General features: G+C 56.4%; 8 protein-coding genes and 1 non-coding gene across 9 annotated transcripts; 7 read left to right on the top strand and 2 right to left on the bottom strand.

Annotated features, from left to right (window-relative positions):
- The first annotated feature begins 881 nt into the window (after nucleotides 1-881).
- B0T15DRAFT_524556 (uncharacterized protein) lies at nucleotides 882-3,148 on the top strand. Its single transcript, XM_062868777.1, has 3 exons — nucleotides 882-965; nucleotides 1,026-2,426; nucleotides 2,564-3,148. Exons 1-3 carry the CDS (start codon nucleotides 951-953, stop codon nucleotides 3,026-3,028), a joined length of 1,881 nt encoding a protein of 626 aa, XP_062724276.1. The 5' UTR covers nucleotides 882-950; the 3' UTR covers nucleotides 3,029-3,148.
- On the top strand, nucleotides 3,012-3,724 carry B0T15DRAFT_108963 (Aconitase/3-isopropylmalate dehydratase). The gene has a single exon (XM_062861469.1). It carries the CDS (start codon nucleotides 3,181-3,183, stop codon nucleotides 3,637-3,639), a length of 459 nt encoding a protein of 152 aa, XP_062724275.1. The 5' UTR covers nucleotides 3,012-3,180; the 3' UTR covers nucleotides 3,640-3,724.
- On the bottom strand, nucleotides 3,418-5,450 carry B0T15DRAFT_108980 (IPP transferase-domain-containing protein). The gene is made up of 2 exons (XM_062861470.1): nucleotides 5,210-5,450; nucleotides 3,418-5,144 (listed from the first exon to the last, which is right to left on the bottom strand). The coding sequence occupies exons 1-2, from the start codon at nucleotides 5,312-5,314 to the stop codon at nucleotides 3,810-3,812; spliced, it is 1,440 nt and encodes a 479-aa protein (XP_062724274.1). The 5' UTR covers nucleotides 5,315-5,450; the 3' UTR covers nucleotides 3,418-3,809.
- Nucleotides 5,451-5,747: 297 nt separating this feature from the next.
- On the top strand, nucleotides 5,748-7,346 carry B0T15DRAFT_491075 (SecY subunit domain-containing protein; the record flags this gene model as incomplete). The annotated part of the gene is made up of 3 exons (XM_062866747.1): nucleotides 5,748-5,757; nucleotides 5,874-7,218; nucleotides 7,271-7,346. The coding sequence occupies 3 exons, from the start codon at nucleotides 5,748-5,750 to the stop codon at nucleotides 7,344-7,346; spliced, it is 1,431 nt and encodes a 476-aa protein (XP_062724273.1).
- A 1,785-nt stretch (nucleotides 7,347-9,131) lies between these two features.
- B0T15DRAFT_391262 (uncharacterized protein) lies at nucleotides 9,132-14,426 on the top strand (the record flags this gene model as incomplete). The annotated part of the gene is made up of 2 exons (XM_062864578.1): nucleotides 9,132-9,199; nucleotides 9,287-14,426. The coding sequence occupies 2 exons, from the start codon at nucleotides 9,132-9,134 to the stop codon at nucleotides 14,424-14,426; spliced, it is 5,208 nt and encodes a 1,735-aa protein (XP_062724272.1).
- Nucleotides 14,427-15,449: 1,023 nt separating this feature from the next.
- B0T15DRAFT_550588 (uncharacterized protein) lies at nucleotides 15,450-16,398 on the top strand (the record flags this gene model as incomplete). Its single annotated transcript, XM_062870253.1, has 2 exons — nucleotides 15,450-15,502; nucleotides 15,558-16,398. The coding sequence occupies 2 exons, from the start codon at nucleotides 15,450-15,452 to the stop codon at nucleotides 16,396-16,398; spliced, it is 894 nt and encodes a 297-aa protein (XP_062724271.1).
- Nucleotides 16,399-16,727: 329 nt separating this feature from the next.
- B0T15DRAFT_524545 (Oxidoreductase, molybdopterin-binding domain-containing protein) lies at nucleotides 16,728-19,028 on the bottom strand. Its single transcript, XM_062868776.1, has 4 exons — nucleotides 18,677-19,028; nucleotides 18,407-18,595; nucleotides 17,332-18,323; nucleotides 16,728-17,241 (listed from the first exon to the last, which is right to left on the bottom strand). The coding sequence occupies exons 1-4, from the start codon at nucleotides 18,836-18,838 to the stop codon at nucleotides 17,028-17,030; spliced, it is 1,557 nt and encodes a 518-aa protein (XP_062724270.1). The 5' UTR covers nucleotides 18,839-19,028; the 3' UTR covers nucleotides 16,728-17,027.
- B0T15DRAFT_524543 (uncharacterized protein) lies at nucleotides 19,029-19,653 on the top strand. Its single transcript, XM_062868775.1, has 2 exons — nucleotides 19,029-19,132; nucleotides 19,201-19,653. The coding sequence occupies exons 1-2, from the start codon at nucleotides 19,112-19,114 to the stop codon at nucleotides 19,426-19,428; spliced, it is 249 nt and encodes an 82-aa protein (XP_062724269.1). The 5' UTR covers nucleotides 19,029-19,111; the 3' UTR covers nucleotides 19,429-19,653.
- B0T15DRAFT_t64 lies at nucleotides 19,567-19,661 on the top strand. The gene has a single exon. It is a non-coding gene; the product is annotated as a tRNA-Ile (tRNA).
- The last annotated feature ends 554 nt before the right edge of the window (nucleotides 19,662-20,215 follow it).

The raw sequence follows: 20,215 nt of genomic DNA, 5'->3' as shown, positions 1-20,215 counted from the left end.
CTGTGAAACTGGCGTACATACAATGATATTAGTACACGTGTATGCACGAACCGATAGTTACCGGTACATGTCTTGTTGAGCGTGGCAACCCTGGGGATGTATTCTGTATCCGATCCTTTATCATTTTGAAGAGATGCTATGATTCATAGCAGCGTCACATCACATGGGCGATCATGCCGAGCCGGGATTCGGATGCGCGGGACGCGGCCTTCACCGGGCAACCGCCTCAGAGCAAGGCGAGACTGATGAAGGTGGAACGTCACCGCTGAAAGTAGTGTAACCGTCGCAGAACCAATAACACACCAGTACCACAGGGCTGCTCTGACGGCTCAAACGTACAGGCAATGTTCCCGGTTATCGAGACAGGATCGGCATATGTACTGTATGGTGTCGTCTGATGGCATGGATATACTGTAAAAAAAGTAAACGTGACAGAGCTAAAGTTGTGGTCTAGGGCCGTCGCGGTCCGAAACGGTCAATGAAACGCTGACATCCACGTGGAAGAATGGGAAGCGGTGGAAGCGCCTAAGGGTTCTGGTTCTTCAAAAAGGGGCCGATGCCTCCTTCACATCATAGAACCTAGTATTAGCCAAGGTGCATGAATTATAGAATTCAGTGGCATGGAGCTAGACCTTGACGACATGCTTTTCACAACTACGACGGCCAGATGGAGGAAATAAGAGAGACAACCTATGTGCCTATGTCCGAACCCGACCGCTAAAAATCCCGAAACTCGGACCGCACATAAGTTACCGTGTACTGTACTTGTACTGTCACCGTGGTAATACCAATGTCCATCCCGGAAGGCGGTGAGCGGTCTGACCACGGCCCGTACTCCACTCAGAAGTTTACATAACAACTGCCGCCAATTGGAGTGGGGGTATTTGTGCTGAAGGGCTCGATGGACCGTTCTCGGAGCTGGGAAGGATTGCATCTTGGCATAAACCACCATGATTGCGCCTGTGGTATGCTATGATGCGGCTTTTGTTACCTCCATTCCTAGTCGCTCGCTGACCAGCTGACAGAGAAGAAGCTTGGCATTGGCCGCCAGCCGGGGTTGGCGCCGCCAGGCCCTCGTCGCCTCGCGAGCTTCGAGGAGCATAACCCGAACGGGTCGGATCGCATCCTACACGACGACGCCCCGTCTTCGCCAGAATGCATTTCATACACAGCTTGAGACCTCGGCCTCCGGCCCAACTCTCTTCTCATCAAAGAGCACAACACAGGTTCCGCAGACCTTGACCGAAAAGATCGTCCAGAGATACGCAGTTGGTCTTGCGCCGGGAAAGAAGGTCAGGGCTGGTGACTATGTGACCCTAGCACCACATCACTGTATGACCCACGACAACTCGTGGCCCGTTGCCATGAAGTTCATGTCGATTGGCGCCTCCAAGATCCACGACAACAAGCAAATCGTCATGACCCTTGATCATGATGTGCAGAACAAGAGCGAGGCGAACCTCAAGAAATACCGGCAGATCGAGGAGTTTGCGAAAAAGCACGGCGTTGACTTCTATCCCGCTGGACGGGGAATTGGACACCAGATCATGGTTGAAGAGGGATATGCCTGGCCGGGCACCGTTACTGTTGCGTCGGACTCGCACAGCAACATGTACGGCGGCGTAGGCTGCCTAGGCACCCCGATGGTGCGGACAGATGCCGCCAGCATCTGGGCCACGGGCCGGACGTGGTGGCAGATCCCCCCAATCGCCAAGGTCACCTTCACGGGCGTCCTGCCCCCCGGCGTAACCGGAAAGGATGTGATTGTCGCTCTCTGTGGCCTGTTCAACAACGACGAGGTTCTGAACCACGCCATTGAGTTCACTGGCTCCGAGCAGACCATGCGCAGCATTCCGATTGATGACCGCCTCGCTATCGCCAACATGACGACCGAGTGGGGTGCGCTCAGCGGCCTGTTCCCGATTGACACGATGCTGCAATCATGGCTCAGGGCCAAGGCCACCACCTCGGCAATGTTGAACCCGGAACTCGGTGCGCGCGGTAAGTTCACGCACGCCAAAATCGACGAGCTGCTCAACGACCCACTCACGGCGGACCCCGGTGCGACATATGCCAAATCTCTGTACCTGAACTTGGCAACGCTATCGCCCTTTGTCTCCGGCCCGAACTCGGTCAAGGTCGCTACGCCGCTCAAAGACCTCGAGACGCAGAACATCAAGCTCAACAAGGCCTATCTGGTCTCCTGCACAAATTCCCGTGCTTCCGACATCGCCGCGGCCGCAAAGGTGTTCAGGGACGCCGCCAAGAACGGGGTCAGCCCCAAGGTGGCAGAGGGTGTGAACTTTTACATCGCGGCCGCGTCTCTTCTCGAGCAACGGGCAGCTGAGGAGGCCGGTGACTGGCAGGTCCTTCTCGAGGCGGGTGCCCAGCCTCTCCCGTCTGGCTGCGGCCCCTGCATCGGTCTTGTAAGTCAAATTCGTGCTGTTTATGCCCCAGTCTGGCTGTCTCGGGAGTCATTCGTGTCCCTGAGACAGGCCTTTTACGCCCGAATTACCCCAGGGACACTCCTATCGGGGAAGAACTGGCTGACATTGTTGGATAGGGCACCGGTTTGCTTGAACCCGGCGAGGTTGGTATCAGCGCGAGCAACCGAAACTTTAAAGGCCGTATGGGCTCTACCGAGGCGAAGGCTTACCTCGCCAGCCCGGAAGTCGTCGCAGCCAGCGCTCTGCAAGGCAAGATCGCCGGACCTGGCTGGTACCAGAAGCCTGATGGTGTGGAGAAGGTTATCATCGGCGAGGGTAACGGTGACCACGTGCAAGATAAGGTCATCAGCATTGAAGAGGCCCTCGACAAGATCATTTCGCAGGCCGATGGCATGATCGCCATGGCCGAGAAAGAGATGTTCGGCGCCCCTGTCGATGCCACGGAAGAAGCAAGCAGCGAGGAGACACTGACCGAGATTCTCCCGGGATTCCCGGAGAAGATTGAGGGAGAAATCGTCTTCTGCGACGCCGATAACATCAACACGGTAAGCAACCCGCCTGGGCTGTCAATTCCCCCCTAGAGCTGTCTTAGGGGAAACACGACCAAGCCAACCACAGCTTTCCCGAACGACGTCCTAGAAGGCTCGATGATCATCAGTAAGACTGACGTTCTTGATAGGATGGCATCTACCCGGGCAAGTACACGTACCAGGACAACGTCCCCGTCGAGAAGATGGCCGAGGTGTGCATGGAGAACTATGACAAAGCCTTCGGTTCGATCGCACAGGCGGGCGACATTCTTGTGTCCGGCTTCAACTTTGGCTGCGGCAGCTCCCGCGAGCAGGCCGCCACCGCAATCCTGGCCAAGAAGATCCCGCTCGTCGTAGCGGGCAGCTTCGGCAACATCTTTAGCCGGAACAGCATCAACAACGCGCTTATGGGCGTCGAGGTACCGCGACTCGTGCAGAGGCTGCGCGAGACGTTTGGTGGCAAGGACGGAGAGAAGACACTGACGAGGCGCACCGGCTGGAAGCTGGTGTGGGATGTCAGGCGGAGCAAGGTAACCGTTACGGAGGGCGAAGGGGGCAAGACCTGGAGCCAGAAGGTTGGCGAGCTGCCACCGAATGTGCAGGAGATCATTGCGCGGGGCGGGTTGGAGAACTGGGTGAAGAGCCAAATCGCGGAGGCATAAAGAGGCCGTGGGCAGTAGATGGTATCGTCGTGCCTGTTGTTTGCTGGTGATCTGATACCACGTTTATAGGGGTGCATAAGCCTCAGCCTTCCTCGCGTGATGCGGGATTGTTATTGTTCGAAGATGATGTACATGTACATGCCTTGGCTTCTGTATAGATCATGTTGGGCTCATAGAGGATCTATTGCGGGTGGCGTGCTATCTGAGAATCGAGAGTTGACAGTTACCAAGGCTCTTGATGGGATGGCGTGGGCTGGGATCATCATCCGCTTTTTGGCCCCCCGAATGGCCTTGAGATGTTTTCGGCTAGTGATGTGCGACTGCCACAACTCTTCTGTCAAGAGCGTCTTCTGGCAGATATCACAGGTTTTCCTGCAAGGGGTGTCCTCGCGGTTGCTCCTTTCGACTGAGCTGCTCAACACTTCCCGCGCCGTCTCAGACAGTTCGGCTGGTGCAGGCAGCGGCTCATCGGCGAGGAATTTCCTAGTCAGATCGACGCCTTTTTCTAGAACTTCCTCGTTCCAGCGTTGGATCTCGGAGCTATCGAGGAGGTAGAGTCTATCAAGGAGTCTCTCCTCTTGCAGGGATGAAATGGTCTTCATCGTCATCCACCGGACCTGGTATTTGGCATACTGGCGAGTCGCCGTTTTGGTATCCTGGATGCCGGTCTCCTTGAGCTCGGACAGTTCGGGACTGTCAGGAGCCTCCCGGAGAGCCCTCAGATAGGGTTCCAGTTGGCGGAAGCCGATCGACTGCCAGATGCCCTTAGAGCGGTCGACGGTTTCACCCGAGAGCAGTCTCCTTCGGAGATACTCATAGACCTGTGATGTCTCGCTGAGAAGGCCATTCTGTACCATCTTGTCTACGCGCTTGTCCAGCCGTTCATTGAGTGCCTCTCGCCGGGCATAGAGCCAGAATACCAGTATCTCTCCGAGGCTGTGCCTCTGTGCAGGGTCCTGAGATGCCCACTTAGACTCTTTCCTGCTTCGCTGTTCAGCGTAGATGTCAGACGCGCGTCGGCCCGTCGCATAGTAGATTTCCAGCGATGTTCGGATCTTGCGCACGTCATTGGGGTGCCACTTCTCCGCCATTACGGGATCTACCTCCCGCAGCTTGTTCAACATCGCGTCGGCGGAGTCAATGAGGATTGGATACCTCGCCGCAAGCTCTTCGCGATTCGACACCCCGCCTTCGCGCGCCGGCTCGTCCTCCACCAGCCTGCCGTCAAAGAGCAGGCCGTCCAGGTAGTAGGATGTACCACCGACGACAATCGGAAGCTTTCCTCGGTCACGTATTTCGGATATTATCCTAAGGGACTCTTTTTTGAACCGTGTAACGACCCAGGGGTCTTCGTCAAGATCGATGCTGCCGAGAAGGTGGTGTGGGATTCCTCGTTGCTCCTCGACTGTGAGCTTGTTTGTTATGATGGGTAGTCCTTTGTACATCTGCATTGCATCTGCGTTTATAATCTCGCCATTGAATCTCGTTGCCAGTTCCACGGCGAGCTACATGCTGTCAGTCTGTGGCGACCTCTAACACTGATAAGCGCATGGAGATGGGCAGCACTTACATCCGACTTGCCGGTGCCAGTCGAGCCGTAGATGATGATTAACGGCTTCATCTTTCTGCGGACAGTGGGACTTAGGAAAGAGAAAAAGAGGGAAGCGAGCCGCATCAGCAATAGCCAAAGTCAACTCTCACCGGCACCACACCGATGATGTTTTCCACCCAAAAGCACTGCGCAAGGCTCACAGCACCAACGCCAAAAATCGCCGATCAGTTTGGGAGCTCAAGTTGGGGAAAGATCTTGGCATCTCAAGTTCCCAGGGTCGCACGGAGCACCCCGCCATTTCAGCCCCTGTTTTGTTCGTTTCGGGCTGGCAGCTGTCACGTGTGGACCCATTCGAAATTGGACACATCACAGAATAACTTTGAAGCCAGATCTTCAGCAGCCGCTTCTCCATCCGCCTCCTCTCTCCCTATTCTGTGCCATTGCGCGACAACAACCCTCTCCTTTTAACAGAGACGTTGTCGCTCTCTTCGCCTCTTTCTCCTTCTTCTGGATGATTTAATATTTGGTTTTATTTTCCCCTCCACGACTGCCCAACATGAGTTCCCGTAAGTAGCGATAGGACACGGGGCGCGTCGCGGAGCTCGTGAAGCTTGCGCAGCCCGAAGGTCCTGTGTTCCCAGCTGTTTGCAACAATGCGCTGATTGTCTCGCCCACGATGCAGTACGGTTCCTCGACCTCGTCAAGCCCTTCGTGCCGTTCCTCCCTGAGGTTCAGCAGCCCGAAACCAAGATTCCTTTCAACCAGAAGTTGATGTGGACGGGCTTGACGCTCCTGATCTTCTTGGTCATGAGCCAAATGCCGCTGTACGGCATTGTCTCGTCAGACACGTCGGATCCGCTATACTGGCTGCGCATGATGATGGCTAGTAACAGGGGTACCTTGATGGAACTCGGTATTACGCCCATCATCTCCTCTGGCATGGTCTTCCAGCTCCTTGCTGGCACCCACATGATCGACGTCAACCTCGACCTGAAGTCGGACCGTGAGCTCTACCAGACGGCCCAGAAGCTCTTCGCCCTCATCCTCTCGGTCGGCACCGCCACCGTCTACGTCTTCACTGGCCTCTATGGCCCGCCGAGCGAGCTCGGCGCGGGCATTGTTTTCCTGTTGATTCTTCAGCTGGTTGTCGCCGGCATGATCGTCATCCTCCTCGATGAGCTCCTCCAGAAGGGGTACGGTCTTGGCAGCGGTATCTCGCTGTTTATTGCCACCAACATCTGCGAGTCTATCATGTGGAAGGCTTTCTCACCGACCTCGATCAACACTGGCCGTGGCCCCGAGTATGAGGGTGCCGTCATCGCCCTCTTCCACCTGCTCATGACCTGGCCCAACAAGCAGCGCGCTCTCCAGGAAGCTTTCTACCGCCAGAACCTGCCCAACATCATGAACCTGCTGGCCACCCTCGTCGTCTTCGCCGCCGTGATCTACCTTCAGGGCTTCCGCGTCGAGATCCCGGTCAAATCGTCGCGCCAGCGCGGTGCCCGTGGCTCGTACCCCGTGCGCCTCTTCTACACCTCGAACATGCCCATCATGCTCCAGTCGGCTCTGTCTTCCAACATCTTCCTCATCAGCCAGATGCTGTATAGCCGCTTCTCCGAGAACCTCTTGGTCCGCCTCTTCGGTGTCTGGGAGGCCAAGGATGGCTCCGCGCAGCTGTCTGCCGTTTCCGGTCTCGTCTACTACATGTCGCCGCCGCTCAACTTCAAGGACGCGTTGCTGGACCCTATTCATACCGCAGTCTACATCGCCTACATGCTCACTGCTTGCGCTGTCTTCTCCAAGACCTGGATCGAGGTTTCGGGCTCCAGCCCCCGCGACGTTGCCAAGCAGCTCAAGGACCAGGGCCTCGTCATGGCTGGCCACCGTGATCAGAGCATGTACAAGGAGCTCAAGCGCATTATCCCGACTGCGGCCGCCTTCGGTGGCGCCTGCATTGGTGCTCTCTCTGTCGCCAGCGACCTCATGGGTGCGCTCGGCTCCGGCACTGGAACTCTCCTTGCCGTTACGTAAGTTGCCCCGAGGATGTGTGGCCTGTATCCGACACTAACCCGTGAGCAGGATTATCTACGGTTATTTTGAGATTGCCGCCAAGGAAGGCGATCTGGCAGGCATGAAGGGTATGATCATGGGTTGAGCGCCGCTCAGCACCTCTTCCCATTGCAGGTGATTGCGCCCTTACCCAATCAGCCCGCGCTGCCTTTCGGCTTGTCACATCTAGTAGTATTTCTTTGTTGGGGTAGATGCTCTGCAATCATCTGGGCTCCGGGCAATGGCCGTCTGTATATTAGCAATTACGCAAACACGCATCGAGGGAGACTTGATAAAACGGGGCGGGGATTCTTTGCATCCAAGCCCGTCGGTCAACCCAGCAGGTCTACAATACCTTAAATCCGAGCTACAGGGGCACATGTGCACGGATTGCTTTTCATGGCAGTCAGTCAAGTGCATACCTACATGTTATTTATACCAAGATGCCCAGGTATGTAGTACCTAAGGTACTGTATGTACGCTTCCAGGTTGTACCCAACATCAGCTCTTATCACCCAACAAGCCATTGAAATGCTTCTCCCATATACCGATATGTAGTTTGGGGGTAACACAGAGTCATCAGCCGAGCCTCCAACAAGATATCGGTGACTCAATTTCTATTCGGGAAGTGGCCGCCTGGGATGAAGTGGTTCCAGGCCCTGTGATCGAAATAGGAAGGTCATGATTCATACTACTAGTACATAGGTACTGTGTAACAGTAAGCTTCGCGCGAGGGACGTGTGCTGACCCCGCCATACTGCAACGGGCTGGGCGGCTACTACGGCCCGATACATGCTGCTGCAACCGAAGCTTCACGTGCTTGGATGCATGTGCACCTAGTGTAAGATAACTAATAGTAGGCGACAGACGCCCATGCATTACATATCTAGTATGTAAGCCGTAAGCAGCTGCGATGCGAAGCACACCGACTCGGCAGCCAGCAGCCATCTCAGTTCATCGCACTTGGGTCTGGCTGGCTCAGGAGGGAAAAAAAGGCAATTGATAACTACGACTACTCCATGACTGACAAAGCTGGATTCAATCCTTTGTAAGACGGGAGCACTACGACTGACATCATCGAAAACCAAGTCAAACTTTGAGCTACCCCAGCCGTGCCGACAACTCGGGTGTGACGACAAATGTCTCGGATCTAAGAAGCTCGAGAGGTTCAGTGCCGGGGTTGCGGTATCCGTGCGTTCGGTGGTGCCTGCCGGTTTAGGTGGTCTACTGCAAGTTCTTCAACCCACTGCATGAAGCACTCAAAACCGGCATCTGAACAAGAAAACCGTCTGTTTTGTCTTCTGATCACTTTCTCGGAAGCGAAACTAAGCCCGACGAGTCAAGGCAGGTCTCAAGATTTCCAATTGCATCGGTAACCTTCCGTATTATACCTGAAGTACAGTACATGTACAGTACATACAGCCTACACTTACAGAGCTCCTGCGGGGTGTTCTGCACCCCACCCTTGGCTGATTAGCGTACCGTGCTACCGAGCCTTGATAACGTTACAGGAAGAAGTGCATTCGGGGCAATTGCGACCCTCCGCGGACCCGCCCTGCCCGGTTGTAAACGAGCACTGGAAAAGAACCTTTCTGGCAGGAGGAGCTTGGTGGAGAGAATGCAGAGAACTGGAGCTAGTGTATGCAACAAGGCCTAACCTAGTTCGGCGAGGGAGCTGGTTAAGCGGCCCGCCATCGAAGAATCCAAGAGCGAAGAACCGTTTGTTGTTGATCCGTCTTCGTTCTTTCTTCTCCCACAACACGCCACACTTTTCCACCCGCGACGCCAACGCTTACGCCCGCGTGGCCTGTTCTTCACCCGGTCTCTGCTGAACCACTGACCGGAGCTTTGTGCGAATCCCTCTTCCATGCGACGAATAGACGCGAGGGAGATGGAGTTCGCCTCATGTTCGTGGCCGATATGGCGGACCGATGACTTCACCAATTGTTTCTTACAGGAGTAAGTAGCAACCCGGCATATCAATCAACAGCGTAGCGCTGGTTTTGTCGAACCCCGGAGAGAGCTAAAGAGCGGCATCTGAGACAGCTACCTCCGGATCCTACTGCCATTGGTCATCATTGGCCTGTCGTTCCTCCAACTCGCCGTGCAAAACATCGTGCGAGCCGTGAAGCTCAAATATGGCGGAGGGTACGAGAGCATTCCAACGACATTATCGCCGGCGACACACACAGAGCTACCTCGCGAGGAAGAACCGGTCAGCGAGGACGAGGCAGAAGACCTGACGATCGGCGGCGGTCGTCTTGCGCTGGTCAAGACGACTACGAGGGGCTCGATCGTGCAGGCCGACGTCCCCCCGGGCCAGACGTTCTCCGTTCTTATCGAGGAGCTCGCTGTATTAGGTCTCGTTGCCATCAATGCCGTCGCGCTGGCCACCGGCGCCTATGGGAAGGAGCGGGGAGGCAGCATTGCCGCCGTTGCCGGCTTGACTGTCTGGGTCTACGTCCTGCTGCTGACTTCGCTCCGGCTCTTCCTGGGGAACACGCCATGTCGCATCCCGCGGATCTGGAACCACACGGCTGCCATATATTGTTTCCAATGGCTGTTCGCGCTGGTCATGTTCCGCTCTGCTCTGGTGCACCCGAGGCAGCGAACGGCCCAGACGCTGGTGGTTGCCGAGTTCGCGTTGACATCGCTGCTGTTCGTCATGGCCATCAGTACTCGCAAGGGTAATAAGACCATCCTGTTGGAGTGGGAGGACGGCATTGAGCCTGGCCGCGAGAGCCTGGCGTCCCTGTTCTCGCGTTACACCTTCTCTTGGGTCGACTCGATCATCTGGGCCGGTTGGAAGGAGCCGTTGGATATCAAAAGGGTCTGGAACCTGCTTCCCAGGGACAAGGCAGCCACCGTTCTGGCCAGTTACCGCCAGTTCAGGAAGACCACTTCTCTGTCCTTCCACCTCGTGAGGTACTTCAAGGGCCTGTTGTTTGAGCAGGCCGTCTGGGCTGTCATGGGTGGCATTCTTACCTTTGCGCCCACACTGCTGCTCCGGGCGATCCTGCAATATGTGGAGGACCCCGCAATGGCCCCGAGGAACGTGCTGTGGCTGTACGTCATCCTGCTCCCTGTGACTGATGTCCTCCGGTCGGTTTGCGACGGCCAAGCCCTGTGGATCGGCCGCAAGATCTGCATCAACATCCGGGCCATTCTGGTGGGCGAAATCTATGCCAAGGCCCTTCGCAGAAAAGCGGCGGCCGGCAAAGATACCACCCTCGGGGCGGACAAGAAGAAGGACCCCGCATCTCAGGGTGGAAAAGGCGGCATCATCGCGAGGGCGAAGCGATTCCTCGGCCTCGGAGGAGAAGCGAAACAGGGCGGCGAGACATCTGCGAACACTGCTACGGATGGATCAGGTGGCAAGGACAAGGCGGGCGATTCGGACGAGCAGGTCAATTTGGGTACCATCATCAACTTGATGTCCGTGGACAGCTTCAAGGTGTCCGAAGTAACCGCGTACATCCACTTCCTTGTTGCAGCAGCCCCCACGCAGCTGTTCGTCTCCATCATCTTGCTCTACCAGGTCATGGGGTTGAGCGCCATTCCCGGCTTCGTCGTCATGGCGCTGCTGCTTCCGATCAACATTGCATTCGGCAGGGGCTTCAACTCGAGTCAGAAGAGGATCATGGCTGCTACGGACAAGCGGATTCATACGACGAACGAGATTCTGCAGAACATCAGGATCATCAAGTACTTTGCCTGGGAGCACCGGTTTGCTGACATCGTCGACGAGAAGCGGCGGGCGGAGCTCAAGGCGCTGCGGAGGCGCTTCATGATTTGGGCCTCGGCTGTGGCGGTCTGGAACACTGTGCCCATTCTGATCACCTTCTTCTCCTTCCTCATCTACACTGTCGTCGAGAAGAAGCCGCTGTACCCCTCGGTCGCCTTCACGGCCATCTCGCTCTTCATGCTTCTTCGCTATCCGCTCGACCAGCTCGGCGACATGATCGCGCATGTTCAGGAATCCAAAGTGTCTATCGACCGTATCGAGGAATTCCTGGCCGAGGAGGAGACCGAGAAGTTCGCCCAGCTCGGCATTGACAACGTCGACGAGAGTGGCAATAGAGTCATCGGATTCAAGAACGCCACCTTCGTCTGGGGTAGCAAGACCACCGTGGCGGAGGACGGCTCCATGGCCTTCCGCCTGCTTGATCTGGACCTCGACTTCAAGATTGGAAAACTGAACGTCATCACCGGTCCAACAGGGTCTGGAAAGACGTCGCTGCTGATGGCGCTCCTTGGCGAGATGACCATCATGCAAGGCCGCGTCTATCTCCCCGGCGGCCGCAGCCGGGAGGATGTCCGCCCGGACCCCGAGACAGGGCTCGCTGAGACATGCGCGTATGTCGCCCAGCAGGCATGGCTTGTCAACGCCAGCATCAAGGACAACATCTTGTTCTCGGCCCCCTACGACGAGCAAAGATATCGCCAGGTGATCGTGGCCTGCGCGCTGGAGCGCGACCTGGAGATCCTCGACAACGGCGACGAGACCCTGGTTGGTGAGAAGGGCATCACACTCTCTGGCGGCCAGAAGCAACGCATTTCCCTCGCCCGAGCAGTCTACTCGAACTCCAAACACTTGCTCATGGACGACTGTCTGAGCGCGGTCGACTCCCATACTGCGCAGTGGATCTTCAACAACTGTATCATGGGCCCGCTAATGCGTCACCGGACCTGCATCCTGGTTTCGCACAACATCCCGCTGTGTGTGCCACCGGCCGACTTCGTCGTGACGATGGCCAACGGACGCATCACCGGCCAAGGAACACCACAGGAGCTCATCACGGCCGGAAAACTCCCCGAAGATGCTGCCGTCCAGCGGTCTGCGCCGGGATCCGCTCACATTTCACGGGTGCCGTCCCGTGTGCCTTCCAGTGTCGGCGAGGAGAGCGGCGACACTCTCGTGAATGACGCGGACGGCGATCAACAGAGGGCGAGGAGTGTAGCGGTGAAGAAAAAGGAGATCAAGAAGCAGGATGCCATGGAGGAGACCAAGGCAGTGGGCGCAGTGAAGTGGCCGGTCATGAAGCTTTACCTTCGGTCTATGGGGGGTTGGTTCTTCTGGCTGGTCGCGGCTCTCGTGTTCGGGGCGCAGCAGCTGTCCGGCGTGGCGTCGAGCCTCTGGATTAAGCAGTGGTCCAACCAGTACGCCAGCGAAGAGTCGGCCAAGGTCAAGTTCAACATGAACTCCCTGACCTACTCGACGCAGACGCTTTCGCCGACCTACTTCGCCTCGATTGCAAACTACGCAAGGGGTAATTCGACAACATTTTCGGCAGCCGGAAACCGGGATGTGAATGTCACGTATTATCTGACGGTGCTGGCTGTTATTGGCATAGCAGGCGCGGTGGCTGCTCTGGTCCGAGACCTGTGGATCTTCCTCGGCTCACTCACGGCCTCCTGGAAACTCCACGACGGTCTCATGACTGCTGTGACGGGCGCCAAGTTCAAGTTCTTCGACGTCACTCCGCTGGGCCAGATGATGAACCGGTTCAGCAAGGACTTGGAGGCGGTCGACCAGGAAGTGGCGCCCATCGCCATCGGTGTCATGTCTTGTGCGCTGGGAATTGTCGTAACTGTCATTCTTATCGCCTACATCACGCCTGGATTCCTGATCTCCGGTGTCTTCATCACGCTGGCATACGTCTTCCTTGGGCAGTTTTACCTTCACGCGTCGCGGGACCTGAAGCGGCTGGAGTCGGTCGAGAGGAGCCCGCTCTTCCAACAGTTTGGAGAGACGCTGAGCGGTGTCACGACGATCCGGGCATACGGCGACGAGCGGCGCTTCATCCGGGATAACCTGGCCCGGATCAACACCCAGCTCCGGCCGTTCATCTACCTGTGGGCCGCTAACAGATGGCTTGCGTTCAGGACCGATCTTCTCGGCGACTTCGTCGCCTTCTTTGCCGGTGTGTTTGTCATCATAAGCCTCGGCAAGATCGACCCGGGCTCGGCGGGCATCTCGCTCAGCTACGCGATTGGGTTCGCCGACAACATCCTCTGGCTGGTCCGCCTGTACGCCATGAACGAGCAAAACATGAACTCGGTCGAGCGGATCAAGGAATATCTGGACGTGGAGCAGGAGGCGGCGGCCGTGGTGGAGAAGAACCGCCCGGCGGAGAACTGGCCGTCCCAGGGAACGGTCGAGTTCATCAATTACAGTACTCGGTATCGCAAGGAGCTGGAGCCAGTCCTCCGCAACCTCACGTTCAAGATTGAGGCTCACGAGAAGGTTGGCATTGTGGGGCGGACCGGAGCCGGCAAGAGCTCGCTCACACTGGCCATCTTCAGGGCCTTGGAGGCCGACGAGGGCAAGATCCTCATCGACGACGTCGACATCGGCCAGATTGGCCTTCGCGACCTGCGCGAGGCCATCACGATCGTGCCGCAAGAGCCGACGCTCTTCATGGGCACCATACGCACCAACCTCGACCCGTTCAACCTGTACACGGACGAACAGATCTTCACCGCCCTGCGCCGTGTCCACCTCATCGGAGAAGACGAGCTCATAGCAGTCACCAATCCGCCGACGCCTCTCCTCCCCGAACCCACCACGGCTGCCGACACGGTCGCCGCCACCACCACCACCACCACCAATCAAGATCAACAATCCACCACCGTCAGCGTCACGAATAAGAATATCTTCCTCGACCTCTCCTCCCCGGTCACCGAGTCCGGCAACAACCTCTCGCAGGGCCAGCGCCAGCTCCTGTGCCTGGCGCGTGCGCTGCTCAAGAGGCCGACCGTCCTGGTCATGGACGAGGCCACCGCGTCGATCGACTATGCCACGGACTCGGCCATCCAGGAGACCATCCGCGAACTGACGAGCACCATCATCACGATCGCGCACCGCCTGCAGACCATTGTCGACTACGACAAGGTGCTGGTGCTGGACAAGGGCCAGATTGTCGAGTACGGCCATCCGTGGGAGCTGATGCGCAAGGCCGGCGGCAGCTTCCGGGGAATGTGCGAGATGAGCGGGGACTATGCGAGCTTGGCGGCCGCGGCGAAGAAGGCATGGCGCGCGAGGCAGTTGGTGGATCTCGATGAGGATGGGGATCAGGATGATAGGGATGGGAGTGGAAGTGCGGGTTCTTCGGCCGCTGCGGGTGCGGATGCGGCTGGAGAAGAGGGAACTGTGCAGGGTGCGGAGACTGCCGGGACGTCATGAAGGAGTGGACCCTGGAGGATGTAAAGTAAAGTCGATTGCCGGTTGGCCCTGACGCAGGATGTCGATGGAACGGGGTGAGAGAGTTTAATACATAACATGCTAGGATATACCAGCTAGTTGTAGTATCTATCTGGGAGGACAGACCATGGCTGGGAGGTGGAATGGGGCTGGACTGCACTGGCTGTTGTATACGTCGGTTAGGTGCAGGTTGCTGTTTGCTTCCTGGGTGTAAGGAGAGCTGGGCCGTAGCGAGTACGTGAATATCTTTGTTCCATCACAAACGTCGTCCCCGGCACTGGTGTGCTTCGGGTCGTTTATGCTCCCTAGCCTCGTGCACTTGCGGGAAGGGCAAAGAGGGAGAAGGGACGAGGAAGTAAGTATCAGTCCTCCATGAGCCTCGGAGCCTTTTTGGCGCGTGGCACCTGTGAGAGGCCCTTTCAAGGGTGATATATCAGATGAACACCTGATGGGGAATCCGAGTCACGGTGGTCAGGTAGGTAGCGCCAGGTTGCTCTCGGGGCTCCACAGATACCAATACCTAGAGGCTCTGCATACATTGAATGGGCTTATGGTCATCCCAATAGGAAAGGGCCGTTTGTGTTCTTATGATGAGCGTTACACCAGCATGTGGTTCCCGCTCCGTTCATAGATGGCCCTACGTGCCGCATGACCCCAAGTTTAGAACGCTAAGCCTTTTGACCCTGTTCTGCAGAGGTATATAAACAACTGGCTAACTCATTCCTTCGCAGGGAAACTCTTGCATTATAATACCGCCGTGTCTGTTGTATGACTGGCGAGGCGGAGCAAACTTGAACGACCGCAACATCTATAATTCTGGAACAGAGAAGGCTTCAAAACCCATCATCCCGGAGCTTATCAGCAAGCAAGCACGAAACCGCCACGGTCGTGTCATCTTTTTGGTAGAAGGGGGTTGCAGCGGCACAAGAGGAACGGCGCCACAAGTGTGGACCTCTAATACTTAGTTAGCACCATACGCCTCTTCCAATGTGCTCTCCCGTCTCGATGGTTCCCCTGGAGGAAGCAGAAAACTTGGGAGTGGCCAACAGCACGCCAGCGTATGAAAGCCCTCTCTCTCCGCAAAAGGGTATTTCCTGCTCTAACCTCACCTAGCTCTCCTCCTCCTCCTGCTGCTGCTGCCTCATCAAGCGGTGGCTCTCCAAGTGTCACGAGCAATACCGCTCCGCCTCCGCCAACTGCAACACCGGCTGCCGACCCAGCCCCCCAAACCGCCCTGAGCCCACAGACAACAGCCGAGGTCCAAACCTCGTTCACCACAGTATTCATAGGCCTTTCTTCATCTACAACACCAACAACAACAACAGCATCAAGTTCCACAACGAGCCCTCCTACAACCCCGCATACAGCAGCCCAACCTAGTCGGGCTTTCCCCTCCGACACCACCGGAAGTTCTGGCCCAGGAACAGGGACGGGTGGCGTACTAGACCTCGCACCGCCGGACTCGCCCTCCAACAACAACAATAACAACAATAACAACAATAACAACAATAACAACAATAACAACAATAACAACAACAATGAGAACAACTACCTCAACCTGGTCACCATCGGCGTCTCCTCCGTCGTCGGCGGGCTGGTGCTCTTCCTCGGCCTGTTCCTGGCGGCACGCTTTCTCTATGTGCGCCGGGTGAGGGCGAGGATGAGGAGGCGAGCGGCGAAGGGGAAGGGGAAGATGAAGATCAAGGTGAAGGGGCGTGGGACTGTTGCTATTACAGGACCCGTGCAGGTTCCGGGGAGCGGGCCTATCATGATGATGCAGGAGGGGAAGGGGGCTGAGATGGTTCCTATTGTTATGTTGGGGGGTGGACATCGTTGCGGTGGTCGGGGTGGGAATGGGAATGGGGTTGGTTCGTCGTCGTCAAGTCGGAACGGGGAGTTTTGGGGGAAGGGGGGCTCAGATGGACCGGGAGGTCAAGAGGGCGGGTTCATCTGAGGGCACATTATATCAAACTGAAGGTGATGGTGTGTCCCCTGAGTAACTTATATACGTCATGCTCATTGCCGTGGCTGTTTGGTTCGCAAGGGTCCTCTTGTCTTTGGCTGTGTACTTTATAGAGTTTATACCGCCGCGGATCATGTATCTTGTTTCACGGAGAGAGAAAATTGCATCCGACGCAAAGCCCGACACAGCCCCATGTCAACCGGTCTGCTCTTTCCCGCATGCCGGAGATCAAGAATTTTGTGTCTACATGTGGCCGAGTATGTGCTGAAAGCGGTGGGAGGTCGTCGAGGCGAGACCCAACGGGCAAGAAAAAAAGAAAAGAGGCACCATCCTATCGGTGTTTGGTCATGATACTACTAGTAGTTAGACAGTTTAGTTGGAGTTGGTTCCCGACCGATATTCAAAGATTTTGGCCAAACTGAAGACAATTTCAAGTTCTTGCCTAAGCTAAGTTACTGGTCGATTGGCATCATGGAGAACTTGAAAAGCTACCCCTGGCTCTGTTCATCTTAGAAAGAGGGCCACTGAAACCTTGTCCTAACACTACACGTACCGCCCACGTACGGCAATCGCGAGCAAGAGACTGCTGCCTGCAGGCTGCCCAGCACCGTCAGACCAACCTACTCAAGCGGATCACGCCACGCTCTCGACTGCATTGCCGTATGATACTCGTCGTCCGTCTCCAAGTCAAAGGGCATCGGGCGCGTAATCGGCACGATTGGGATGTTGTTGGCTTCCAGCTGCTTCAGCCTCGCCGCCGTCGCCGGTCTCGACCTGTTGATGCTGTAGATTTTGACACGGTGGCAGGAGGAGGTGACGTGCAGATCCCAGTTCCTGCACAGAAAGTTGCAGACATGTTTGATTAGCCCCTCTGTCAAGAATCACCCAAAAAAGTAACCTGGAATTTCGGAGACTGTAACTCACCAAGCGCTCCGCACGTATGTGGGCTGCGTATTCATGGCATTGTCCCACGTCCTCACGCAAAACTCCAGCCAGCCCTCGGCATCGACAGGGAGGTCCATCTTCCAGAGCCGCCAGGCGTGGAAGTACTTGGTGCTCATGTTCTCGGCCGGCACCTCGTACCAGATGGACCCTCCGTCGCCGCTGACCTCGACGCGGACCGGCCAGTGCCCGCCCCCGGAGTAGGCCCAGCCCTTGAGGGTGATTTTGCCGTCGTGGATGATCTGGTCCATGTTCTTGGGGCTGATGATGGCCGAGCTGACGGGCATGTCCTGGATGGAGAAGCCGTTGCTGTACTGGGCGTTCTGCTTGCCGACCTGCGGCGTGTAGTAGAGGTACTCCTTCATCTGCACCGGCGCCGTGCTCGGATGCTTGATGGCGCGGATCTTGTACAGCCACTTGCAGCTGCGGGCGCCGATGTAGCCGAACACCACCGCCCTCAGCGGGTAGCCGTGGATCTTGGGCAGCGGCTGGCCGTTCATCTCCCAGGCCAGCAGCACCTCGTGCACCTTGACCTTGCGCCACGGCACGCTGACAACGTAGTTGTGCACGTTGCCCTTCTTGAAGTACGTGTCGGCGCCGTAGAACTCGATGTTGTCGGCGCCGTCCACCAGGCCGCCGCAGTACTTGATGACCCTTTTGAGGCTCACGCCGGTCCAGCGCGCCGTGCTGATGGCGCCCTCGCCCCACGGCGCGTTGATCAGCTCGTCGCCGTCGCCCGGGTACTCGTGGATCTGCTCAATGCGCCGCGTGCCCGAGCACTGCAGCGTCACGATGTTGCTCTGCCGCGGGAAGAGCGTCTCGTCCTGCAGCTGCGCCAGCGCCAGCGTCCTGGGGTTCTTGACCAGCCCTTCGATGTCCAGCGTGAACTGGTCGGCGTCGATGTCTGGGATGCCGCCGTGGTTCCGGACGAAGAAGTCCTTGTTGTCCGTCATCTCGGTCTCGATGAGTCGATCCTACACACACAAACAGAGACAGGGTAAGCCACTCGCTCTCTGAGCAGTACTCACGCCGCTAGTCTTGCTGTGGTTCTACCTACACCCGGTGGCTCGCCGTTGTACGGGAACTGCAGCACATGGATCATGTCGGCCGACTTCTCTTTGAGCACCGTGTCCCAGCTGTCCCTGGGGATGTAGTCGAGCCCACAAGCATAGTGATACTGCTTCCACCGCTCGCCGGTGAGGACGGGATTCGTCTTGGGCAAAGGGACCAACTGGAACTCGGGTGGCTATTGCAAGCAAACATAAAAGTATAAGCACCTAATGAAGCCATCGTTTGAGAAGCGTGGGTTTCGTAAGTGCTGACTTACATCGGGAAAATCATACTTCTTCATCAGCTCTTGCACCTGCTTCTTCTTCTCCGGATACTTCTCCCATTCGACGTAGCCTTTCCAGCCATCCCGCTCCTCCGCAAAATGCGGTATTTCCGCTTTGGCCCGGAATGGCAGGGCGTTGGGTTCAGCGGGAGCCATGATGATTGCTGGCAGCCGGTTAGGTATTTACTGTGAGTTATGATCTACTTGAGACTCTTGAGTGTTGCTGGGCGACTGGGCCAGTCAACTGAGGAGATGGGAACGGGGGATGGTTTCCCAGCAGTTTGTACTGCTACTAATTCAAAGATCATTCTCGGCAGTTACGATCGGCGTGTTACTCGGTTGCTGCCGAAGACGAGCGATAACGCTACGGTAGTGCCGTCATCACCACGTCACGGCCGCAACCCGCCTGGTCCACCGTTGCATACCAATATGCAGAGCTGCGTCATGCATCTAGACTTCCTTAGTCCTTACTAAGACCCCGCGTACGTCAATGGCCGAGTTGGAATGCCGAAACCCACCTTATCTTCTTGCACACAGCATTATCAGCCTGGAAGGCATTGTCGCTTACTACCCGACGTCGTATCGACGGGGTCGCAGACTCGCAGTGTCGGGCCTCGGGGATTGTTCTGTCACCATTTCGAGCCAGCCGCAAGCCCGCAAGCTGGAGGAGCCTGAGGATGTTGGACGCTTCGTCGGTTGTTCCTTCCGCTGAGTTGATGCGCGCTGAATCCGCCGTTGATCCTTGACCAGCGCGGCTTGGATCACATATGGATGCTCAATGGACGAATAACAGGGTCCCAAACAACAAACTCTTGTTCCCGTACTGTCTGTGCTGGTCGCTGACCCTCACATAGGCAATACGTCGCTGACGTCTTTCACCAGTCGCCCGGTTAGCTCAGCTGGTTAGAGCGTCGTACTAATACCGGTTCCACTTGTATATGGTATGCGAAGGTCAACAGTTCAATCCTGTTACTGGGCATTTCTTTTGCCGTGTTATTGTGTTATTCAATGCCTATTGTCAGCTTTTCTTTTACCCGGATGGCGATGAGTACGAAAAGTAGCGAACTTTCAGAGGGCGCCCCTTTCAATGGGAATTGTCTTGAAGTCAGCTCTCTCAATCCCCAAAAGCGTCATGATAGACCACGAGAGACCACCAGATTTCAGGAGCTCTAGGACCGGATTTGGAAGCAGACCGCGTCGCGTCATCAAAGAAAAGCAATTGGAAGTGTTCCGAAGTGACGTTTTATATCAAGGCGTATGTATATCCTTATTATGAGACCAATTGTGCCTTGAGCGGGTTATTAGGTTAGGTACTGTACTTCCTCCCAACCTTGGCCCGGTCCTGGTGTTGACGTCACTGCACCACAACGCCATCACATGCGCCCCCATGCTTTCAAGACCGGGGATACAAACACTTTGAGAACTCTTGAAAAAAGCATTGCCCATAGTAGGCCAAGTTAGAACCAACACCTTAGCATACTCGAGCATGCTCACACCACGCCCGTTTCGACTCACTACTTCACTACTATTGTT

Source organism: Chaetomium strumarium, assembly GCF_033439665.1.
Source record: "Chaetomium strumarium strain CBS 333.67 chromosome Unknown B0T15scaffold_2, whole genome shotgun sequence".
Lineage (NCBI taxonomy): Eukaryota > Fungi > Ascomycota > Sordariomycetes > Sordariales > Chaetomiaceae > Chaetomium > Chaetomium strumarium.
This window is presented reverse-complemented; position numbering and strand designations above follow the sequence as displayed.

What these genes read in the sequence shown, in the direction of transcription:
- B0T15DRAFT_524556 (XM_062868777.1), top strand. An exon ending in GCGGCCCCTGCATCGGTCTT is followed by an intron (nt 2,427 to 2,563) that starts GTAAGTCAAATT and finishes ATTGTTGGATAG; the next exon opens with GGCACCGGTTTGCTTGAACC.
- B0T15DRAFT_108963 (XM_062861469.1), top strand. Translation starts at nt 3,181, where the DNA reads ATGGCCGAGGTGTGCATGGAGAACTATGACAAAGCCTTCGGTTCGATC.
- B0T15DRAFT_108980 (XM_062861470.1), bottom strand. Translation starts at nt 5,314, where the DNA reads ATGCGGCTCGCTTCCCTCTTTTTCTCTTTCCTAAGTCCCACTGTCCGC. An exon ending in CTGGCACCGGCAAGTCGGAT is followed by an intron (nt 5,145 to 5,209) that starts GTAAGTGCTGCC and finishes GACAGCATGTAG; the next exon opens with CTCGCCGTGGAACTGGCAAC.
- B0T15DRAFT_524545 (XM_062868776.1), bottom strand. Translation starts at nt 18,838, where the DNA reads ATGGCTCCCGCTGAACCCAACGCCCTGCCATTCCGGGCCAAAGCGGAA. An exon ending in AGAAGTATGATTTTCCCGAT is followed by an intron (nt 18,596 to 18,676) that starts GTAAGTCAGCAC and finishes TGCTTGCAATAG; the next exon opens with CCACCCGAGTTCCAGTTGGT. An exon ending in ACATACGTGCGGAGCGCTTG is followed by an intron (nt 17,242 to 17,331) that starts GTGAGTTACAGT and finishes CTTTCTGTGCAG; the next exon opens with GAACTGGGATCTGCACGTCA.
- B0T15DRAFT_524543 (XM_062868775.1), top strand. Translation starts at nt 19,112, where the DNA reads ATGCAGAGCTGCGTCATGCAT. An exon ending in TGCAGAGCTGCGTCATGCAT is followed by an intron (nt 19,133 to 19,200) that starts CTAGACTTCCTT and finishes GCCGAAACCCAC; the next exon opens with CTTATCTTCTTGCACACAGC.